This window comes from Gracilinanus agilis, chromosome 1, assembly GCF_016433145.1.
Source record: "Gracilinanus agilis isolate LMUSP501 chromosome 1, AgileGrace, whole genome shotgun sequence".
Classification (NCBI taxonomy): domain Eukaryota; kingdom Metazoa; phylum Chordata; class Mammalia; order Didelphimorphia; family Didelphidae; genus Gracilinanus; species Gracilinanus agilis.
Genome location: NC_058130.1, coordinates 737,722,330 through 737,732,320, shown reverse-complemented (window position 1 = coordinate 737,732,320; position 9,991 = coordinate 737,722,330). Strand labels below are relative to the sequence as shown.

At 47.3% G+C, this 9,991-nt stretch overlaps 1 protein-coding gene across 1 annotated transcript in view; it reads right to left on the bottom strand.

Moving 5' to 3' along the window:
• Positions 1-3,982: 3,982 nt before the first annotated feature.
• RAB11B (RAB11B, member RAS oncogene family) overlaps positions 3,983-9,991 on the bottom strand; it is a 42,762-nt gene continuing 36,753 nt past the window's right edge. Inside the window, exon 5 of the mRNA XM_044672765.1 lies at positions 3,983-7,875. Within this exon, the coding sequence (XP_044528700.1) occupies positions 7,730-7,875 (146 nt within the window). The 3' untranslated portion in view covers positions 3,983-7,729. The remainder of the gene's footprint in view (positions 7,876-9,991) is intronic.

The window sequence follows — 9,991 nt, the reverse complement described above, 5'->3', positions numbered from 1 at the left end:
AAATTAAAGTATGGCACACAAAGTAGAACACAATATAACAGGGCATATTACAAAGATTTCCAAATATCAAGGAAACATACTTTCATTAATTAAATTGGGTCTCTTCTGATTGCCAAACTACATCCATGACTCATACTGACCTGGCAGTCCACCAAGTCCTATATCCTTTTTTCATCTGAATTGCATCTCCTTATTACATACCTATAAAACGAATTTGGTTTTAAATTCTAAAGACCACATTTATCTCAAGCTAACTTCATTTTGTTAAACTTCAATGATCTACCTTGTTAGATTTCAATTCTGTCATCCAGTTAACTAGCTATCCCTTCCACCTTTGTGGCATCTATAAATTTGATAATGATGCCATTTGTGCCTTAAATGGATTGAATCCTGTGGCTGCCAAAGGACAACTCCCTCAAGGTTAAAATAGATGCTTTAAGCTTTAAGTCTCCAGGTCCCTTCCTTCATCCTGGAGCACGGGGTTTGGTAGAGAGGAAAATACTGTGGATGAAAGAATTAGAGTAGTGTTGGGGATACTTATGTAAACTCTTGTCAGTCCTAGCCTGCTTGCAGAAACATTGGCCAATCATGGCCTTGAGGGTGGGGGAGGAGATACTCAGGTCACAACCTTCGTTATGGGGAAGAAGACAAGTTTGGTAGGGTAGGGGTGTTGACCAAGAACTTGGTAAAAAGCGCCTACCATATACTAGGAACTGTTTTAAATACTGGCACTGTGGGATAGGAGGTGGAATTGTGGATCATCACAGTTTTAGGTGGTGGAGAGGAAGCCAGGTATGTGAATCGGGGGGTGGGGGGGACCCCCTTCAGGTCCAGGCAGGGGGAGGGGAGGAGACACCATGTGTCAGAGTCTCGAGGACTAGGACACTCCGGGGGGCAGGGCTGAAGATGAGATGGTCAGCGGTGGGGCAGATCCACCGGAGATAATAGCCACAGGGAGAAGGGAGGGGGAACAAACGACGTGGCCACAGCCGGGGGCGGGGTGAAAAGGAGATACAGCAAATCCCCAAAAGGATAGTCAGGGAGTCGGGGGAGGAGAGGACTCTGCAGGTCACGGGGCAGGGGAAACACACCTCAGGTCCTGGCAGCAGATGGGAGGGGGCTAAGGGACCATCCCGGATCCCTTCCTCGGTGGGGTGGGGGAGGGAAGCCACTCCGTCCATCACCCCGAGTACAGCGGGAGCCTGCTCGGCAGGGGGGCAGCGGTTCCAGACAGGACACCGCCCGGGCCCGCCCCGGAGCTAGAGTCAAGAGGCCTCGACCCCACCCGGTTCCAGTTCCGGACAGCCCCAGCCCCTGCCCGGTTCCGGTCAGTCACCACCCCAGTCCGGCTGGCTTTTGTCAGACACTGCTCGGGCCCAGCTCCGATCAGACACGGCCCTAGCTCCTGTCAGGCCTCGCCTTAGGCCCAGTCAGACGCCGCGGCTCCCGCCCCTTCCTTCCCTCCCCCCACGATAGCTGAGCTTGAGGACTCACTCCTGCCCTACCTGGTCCCGCGGGCCGGGCCGGGACGAGCCGCGCCGCCCAGGGCTCCACTCAGCGCGGCGACGGCGGCCCCGGCCCGTCCCGTCAGCTCCAGTCTGATCGCGGCTCCGGGACCAGCCCGGGAGCCTACAGTGCTGCGTCCAGGCCCTAGTCTTCTCCCCCCGCCCCGCCCCAATGACAGCTCCCGCGGCCAATGGAGGCAGGCATCAGCGGAGCAGGGGCCAGTAGGCGCCCAGAGAAGCTGCCTGGGAGGCGGGGCCTAGAGTGGCGTCAGAGACGGCATCTTTGGCTGCTCGCGCCCGATCGACTGCCGGCCCCGCCCCACGCGCGAGACTCCACCCCCAGGTCCCGGGAAATCTAGGAGCAACTGCAGCGAGGGCTAGCCCTCATGCGCCTGCCCAGAAAGGCTTGGAAAATCTGTCCACTAGGCTTGGTTTGAGACTTGTCCACTACTTGGGATATGTGTGACCTTTAGCAAACCATTTTCTCTAGGGCCTCCAATGCCTGTCTACTTATCGGTGGTGTTTGTAAAGAGACCCAACATTTTCTCCTAGGCCTTATCATACACATTTGCAGCTAGCATTTCCATAGTCCTGTAAAAGATTTTCAAAGTACTTGACAATTTACCTAAGGGTGATCTTTCTCGTATAGTTTTATGTTTTGGTTAAGAACCAGTGGTTTTAGCTTCCTTTTTCAAACACCTTTTTCTTTCCTTAGCCTCTGTTGATTCCTTTCCCATCTTTATAATCCCAGGTCTACTAACAAATATGGCAGGCAGAGATCATGACAGCCCTTTGGGAGGAGCTTCATTCTACAGAGTGGTGTAGATGTGGTGGCTGTGGCTAGGTAGGAGAAATTTGGGTTCATATTCTCACTGACACTTGTTGCCCCACTTCAGTGAGCCTGTTTCCTCAACTTTTGGGGATAACACTTGCCTCACCTACTTCAAGGCTGGGGTGGGGACCGAGTAGAGGGGGCAAGAAATGTAAAGAAGTTGAAGACTAAATATTGTAGTGCAAAAAGCAAGGGGGTGGATAGAACCCAGATGACCAAGGTTCTTTATTACTCCTGTAATTAATCCCAGGTAAATCACAACCTCTAGCCAATAAAAAAAAAAAAAAAAGTCCTAAATAAAGTCAGGAAGACCCAAGCTCAAATATCACCTCTAATTCTATATGACCCTAGCAAGGTCACAAGCCTCAGTCTGTTTCCTCAGCTGTAAAATGGGGATGATTGCTTCCAATCCCATATTGCCAGTATTAAGTAAAGTCAAACACTTTGCAAACCTTAAAGCACTTTTTCTAAATCCTAAACTTGAAAACAAGAGTTAATTTGGGGGGGGGGGGGGTAATCTTGTGGACCACTTGCTATTCTGAAGTCTATGGTTCCCTTTTCAGAAAAAGGTTTTTAATTGTGTAAAACAGTTCTACAAAGGAAATCAATTATGCTGAGTTATAAGAATGTTTAAAAATGTATAGGGTTCATGGATTCTCTCCAGGTTAAAACTCTAAATCCTTAAAATAGGATTTCACTAGTTGATTATGCTTTGATAAAAGCATTATGAAAACAAATTATCTCTTTATTCCAATGTTTGCACTCAGTTCCACCCTTAGAAGGAAGGTCTTCTACTATGAATTGTTCTCAGGACAAGTAATGGGTCAAACATTCCTTTCTGAGCACTTGACAAGTTCCATGGAATCAATTTAAACCTGTCTACAAAAGGGCCAAATTGGCAATCCTGGCTTTTATGGAAAAACTTTTTTGATTGCTGGATGAAACCCCAATCTTACCTGTGTCCCAGCTTTGTAGAGGATGGGGAGATGCTTTTGGTGGCTGTCATCTTCCTCTAATTCCACAGACAACTTGGTTTCTTCAAGGTATTACAACAAAAAAAATGAATAATTTCAGAGGGTAAAGGCAGTGGCATATTTTCTTGGAGAATTGGAACTCTTGTTGAGGGCAGCAGTTCCTAATTTTGTGATCTGACTTTAACTCAGTGTCCTACATCATCAGCCCTCAGGAGCTGACAGGGACCTCCTTCCTTCTAAGATGTTTCCAGGATAGGCCAGCTATTGAACACTCAATTAAGTCAGGCAGGGGAGTTCAAAAGAGCATTCTTTGCAGTGGGCACAAGGGGACTAAAGTTAATTCAAATAAGAGCAATGTCATCATGTAGGACTCAGGAAGAATCTTCCAACACTGCCAGCTTTAAAGTCTAACGGAAAAAGAGGACTCCAAGGAGAAGTGTTGGGAACATCTTGGTCAATCCAGAAAGTCCTTCTGAAAAGGGCATGACCAGATTTACACACTCTGTCCCAGGTATAGCTGGTATATGCTAAGGAGTGAATGCCCAATTCAACAAGTCCTGATTCTATTCTCTGGAACAGCATTGCTACCCTTTCCATCTAATTCCTTTCTCTTACCACTCCTCCCCACCCCACCCCGCTCTGAGAAAGAAGGACTGGGCAGAGACAGACACTTTGGTATGGCAATCTTTATATCCACAACACAGAATAACCATGCACAAATCCAGGGATGCAGGGCTCTATTTACAAAGAAGTTTGAGCTGAACTGAATACAAGTGCTGTGGAGCAGAAGAAACAGATAGATGAATGAACAGAGCTGTCTGCTCTAGCCCTGGGTTTCCCATGCAGACTAAGCCCATTTGTGGTGTAGCAATTACTCAGCAATGTCCACTATTGACCAACCTAATCATACCCAGAAATTTGGACTGCGTCAGAAGACTCCCTACAGCTAGCTTAGTCACTCTACCAGTAACCCACTGAGTGTGTGTTATGGGGGAGTAGGAAATTCTGGTCAGTCTACACCCAGGCATACTTCCCCTTAGCTGCTCATAAGTGGCTTAGGTCCCTTGATGGCTTTCCAGCCTGTCATTCCAAAGAAAAGCATCTTCCAGGACAGCCTATGAGCTAGGATACGGAACCCCTCAGAACTCAGGGGCATGTCTCAAGCCACATGACTCATACTTTCTCTCTTATGCCACACAGGTCAGAAGTCTCTTCTTCCAGATAACAACTTTCACAAACACCTAGATGCAAGTTAGCTGCCAAAGTCAGCAGGTAGCAGACTGCAGTTTGCTACCAATGTGGAAGTGGGAACCAATAATGCCAAGGAAGAGGTGGGAAAAAGCCAACCCCAACCCTTAAGCAGAAGGCACCAGGTGGGCCCAGGCCTGCTTGTCTCATGGCCAAGACTAGCTGGGACCCTGTTCCTAACTTGGATCATCCAAAGGGATAATGAAAGAAGAGGCCAAAAAAATAAAAGGCCTTAATCTTCACCCTCAGGCAAGAAACCAGATAGCGATAGCAAAAGGCCCTGGAAGACAGCTGCCCAGGACAGGGTGGCTTAAGAGTCAATTCACACTGCCCTGGAGAGTGGCTGTACTAGGAAGGTCTCTGAGCTGGTGAAACCTGAATAATTTGGTCAAAGGAAGTCACAACCAAAAAGATTCCATCTTCCTTTCCAGCGATAGTGGCCCTGGTCTAAAAGAGAAGGGATGGTCTTTGGGCTATTCAGTAGCCTGTCCTGAACTTGGTGGTGTCTTGGAAGGCCTGAATCCTGAATAATGAATGCTCCTGTATTCCTCCCAGAACTCTATCCCTGCCATAACCATAAGCCCATTTCTACATAGTCAGAAAGGCAAGCTGAAGCACTGAGTTGAACAGCTCTAGTTTCAATTAGCCAGGTTTCTTGAAAGTATTATAGGGTATTCCTACAGCAGAGCCTTGGAGGCCCTGGAATTTCACCAAGCTAAAAATTTCACCAAACCATACTAACAAGTCTCTGCACAGGCCTTAGGCCAGAAGGAAAAGACCCCATTAAACTCTTGAAAGCTACAACGATTTCCTGCTACAGAGCTGAGAAACTAGTCAAAGGACTTTGAACAAGGCTTGGGAGTTCTAAATACAGGCCTGGCTTGAATGTTCATGCAGGTGTGGAGCAGGGCATTTCCTTGGAAAGAAACAGCATTTCAGAGCCTGACTCCTCCTCAAAGGAGGGGTGGTTTGTGAGTGCTCAGCTGACATCAGAGTCCAATAAGAGGCTGAATGACTTCAGTGTGGCTCTTCCTTCAACTTCTCTGCCCAAAGATCACTTGCTTTCCTAAATGAACAGCAGACTTCCTGTAAATTTACAAGATCAGTACATTAAAAGCAGCCCAGAGATGATGAGGAAAAGAAACTACACTAAAGGGCAGGTGTAGTGCCTATTTTTAAGCCAATACAGCTTAGCCAACAGGGCAGAGATAAAGGCTCTGCTTTACCTTTAAGGCTAGTGAAAGCATACATTCACTGCAGAACAGACTCCAAAACGCAGATGGCCCCTCATCCATTCTATCCCAGGAAAGCAACAACTTTGCCGCCATTCCTGGGACCACCGAGACCTTGCCCTCCAGGAAAGGAAGAGTCTTCCTCTCTAAGTCACGTGGCAACTTATGTTCTGAAGCTGGGAGCTGACTGGAATTCAAGCCCCACATCAGCCTGGAAGACCATCAATGAAATCCTCCCAAATAGGAGAGAAACAAGGCCAGGACCCTAGACACTTTCCTGAAACCACACAAGACACACCTTGAAAGTTAAATGAACAACTAGTTCTCACTTTGCCAAGACCCCAAAGCAACTTCAACGGGTTATCAACTAACCTTGGGAAGATGTCTTAAATTTTACATATACAATTAGAAGAGAAACGCCTCCACTTTACTCTAAAAGCTGGCTTTCAAACAATGCCTGGAATGTTGGCTCTTCTCATTGCCTATCACTCATTCAGGATGTACAAGTTGCACCATAGAAAAAGCCAACCAAGGTCCTAACATGCAAAGGGGTGGGGGTGCCCCACTTCAGCATGAACATGTGGCCCCTCTTCCTCTGGCTGATCTCAGGGTGCCATGTAAATAAGCCCATATATAGTTGGGGCAAGCTTGGTGCCTGGCTGGACTGTGACTTTTTGGCCTGACTCTCTAGAAAGCAGGAACATGATCAAATTTCTCTTGTCATATCAGACAGGGATGAGTAGTAGTCAAGATTGCTGCTGAGGCTAGTGGGCATCAGGAAAAGTTTAACTGTTGCAAATAGCATCCTGGCACTGAGGAAATGAGACAAGGGCAAAGAACACGGTCTGCATACAGGAAGTAGAATCATTCTTTAGTAAAGGTGAAGAAAAATGATAGCCATGAGAGTTAATTGTTAAAGAATAATGGGTGGAGGAAAGGGTCAAGAAGCTATGATTTGGCATAAATCTTACAAAATGTATAAAGAATCTATGTTTTTCTACAATAACAAAACCCGAAAACTCTAAGTGCAGTTATATACAAAACATGAGAATATTGCTTCCCTTGCAAATGGGTTTCAGGCAAGATGGCGAGTCAGAGAGGGAGCTGGGGGCAGAAAGGAGTTTAACAAGGGCCTGCACAGGCTAACACTGGCCAGGGTTCTGGGACAGGAGGGAGAGGCCACAAAGGAAGAACCGGCACTTGCTGGACACTCAGGTAGAGGAACAGGATTTTCTCTGGTGGCTGACAAATCATTCCAACATTTCAGCCTGCCCCAGAGCTCCTGAGTCTCTTTCCTGGGAAAAAGGGTACCCAGCAACAGCTCTCCCTTGAACAAGGCCCAGAGGCTAGCCACAAGAGAGGGAGGAAACTCTGGGGAGCGTATCATCAGCAGCCTCACCATAGGTCTTCAGCCACCAAAGAGAACCCTGGGGCTCATCAAAGGATTTCAATTGGACACAAAAGGACATCTGAGGAAAAGATTTTTTCCCTCTTTAATTTCAGCACATCCTCTTTCCTTCCCTGCTCCCCATCTTCCCAAGAGGTCTATGGGTCTATGAAAAAGTTGGGCTAAATGCGAAAGCAAATCAGTGTAGATATTATCTTCCTTCAGCTGTCATAAATGAGGTCTTGCTTCCTCCTCCTCCCACCAATCACTAGACAACCAAGTGGAACTGCCCAGGGGAGCAGCGAGGGCTCACCCTCTGGGGGCAGAGCCAGCACGACCAGGTCCAAGGTCAGCCCACTCCCCTGGGAGCCTGAGAGAAAAGTGAGGTTAGGCCTACAGTTAATGCTCAAAAATGGACGGTGGGGATGGGGGAAGAAACGAGGATGACAAAGAGTCACTGAATCACAGGAGATACTGCAAAGACGTGCACACACGTTTCTAACTGAAGCAAGGTAAGGGCAGGCAGGGAAGGCGCCTCTGGGCGCAGGTGGTCACAGGTTCTGGCAGCACTGGAGTTTGTTGGATTTCTGTCCATCGGTGGTGGGGGGGACACTGATGTCTACCACATTGTTGCCGGGAGATTCATCATGTGCAGAGCGGTCAGCAATTTGCTTCTGGGATACAATGCGGTAAATCTCTAAGGGCAAAGAAACTTTGGGTTAGACAAACAGGAAAGAAGCCTGTTAAGGTCAGCAGAAACATGCACAGTTGAAAGATGTGTCCCATTGAGCTGTGCCTTTTGTCCCTGGTCCAGATGACAGGGAGCAGAAACAGACCCAAGCAAAGAAAGCAGCCCAGGAGCAAGGAGACAGGAAGTCCTGGTAATTCTCCCCTACTTCCATTTACATATAAGCAAGCAGTCCCTCAGGCAGAGATGTCTGGGCCATCACTCCCAACTTCAGTACCAATTTTCAGTAAAGATGGGATTCACTCTCAGCTCCAACACACAACATTTCCATCTAGGCATCTTGTTCCTATCTCCCTCTCTTCACTAGGGACCTTGAAGAATTCATACATGCATACTTCATGTATGTCATGCTAAGCCAGCCTTAGGGGACATGAAAGAACTTACATGAGAAGGATCACTTAACCTCTGTTTGCCTCAGTTTCCTCAACTACAAAATACCACTTACCTGGCTGGTTTTTTTTTTTTTTTTTTGGTTTTGGTTTGTTTTTAAGGCTGAACTATAATGGAGTTCCTTTTTAGTAAAAATAGCAATGGAGTCCTATAGGGAACGGGGATCTGAAACCCTCTTGGATTATTGCAATGACTTCACTTAGGCTGGTCTGCTTATCCCATTGAATAGATACAGGATCAGATCAGGAGTAGGGTGGTACAACTCCCTACCCCATGACCTCTCCTGCCAGAAGCTTCCTGGTGTGGCTGAAGATGGAATCAGCCTCAGGAACCAAAGGCAGTCCTGGACTTACTTTCTTCAATAGAGAATAACTTGACTCCTGTCTCACCTACTCCTAGGGGCCAGCTTTGTTCAGTCTGGTCAGGTCCTGTCCTTCTTAAGCCAGGAGGTAAATAGCATAACCTTAGCCCCCTTTATTCCTCCCATCTTTTTTTGCCTCTTGCCCAGAACATAGGTCTATTCAGGCCTCAACCCAAGAAGGGGTAACCAGCTCAAGAAAAATCAGCTCCATGGGGAGAATAGACAAGAGAAGAGAGAAGTAGAAGGTATCTCTGACACAAGAGTAAATAGGGATGTCTCTTCCCTCCCCTTGTTTTTGTCTTTCTAGATTCTGGGGAAACCTTCTTCCATGGAGACTGTGTTGGCAAGTTGGATGGTCTTCCTAGGATTGGAGGGCTGCAGTAGATAACTGTATGTGTGCCTAACCATGACTGATGAAGCCACTAAAGTTTCTGGGTCTGCTAGGATTTGGGCAACTTCTCAGAATGGGCAGACACTGGGAGTATTTGTCAGGCATGGCACATAATGCTACAGGAGCAGCAGAAGCAAGAGAGCAGCAATACCATTGAAGGAGATACTGACAATGGCCCCAGGCAAGGGCCCTGCCCTCATCAAAGGACAGGGGCTTCCCTTAACCCTGCAAAACACCACCATTGGTAGCTCAATTCCAAAGTCTCAGTTGTCCCTGAGGGGCTTGACAAGAAAGATGGACCAAGGCAGCCAGATCTAGGAATCCAGGGAACACAGAAGATGTCCCACTTGTGACTCCTGACCTACTGAACTCTCAGGACCCCAGAGAGCTCCTCTCCTATATAAAAGTATAACATCCAGCCCAGGATGTGAACACTGAATACCAGGCAACCAAAAATGAAAGTTTCTTTCCTCCCGAATCCAAATCAGGTTCATGAATGGCCAGTGGAGCTCCTCAGACAATGGTTCTCAGGACCTGAGCACTGGTGACAGACTCCTGCAGAAATAACTTCCCTTTGCTATCCTTCCCTGGCAATAAAAGATATGGAGCAACATAACTAATTCTGACCTCCTAAAAGAGCAGTGAGTTTCAGGCAATAACAGTATGTTTGAGATAATTTTTGCTGCAGATGAGACAAGGTACAAGGTCTAGGAACACCATAGACTTCATATCCCATTCACTGCCCTCAGAAACCCGGCTAACACTCTAGGTCTGTGATAATTAGATTAAGTCTACACGGCCCACCTTTAGATTTAATCACCAAAGGTGAGAGCACCTTCAATTCTGGGAGGTCCTACCCACGTGTGCTAGAGTGAGTAATGAATCAGAATCAACACACCGCCCCCTACGCTTTCTATGAGAAA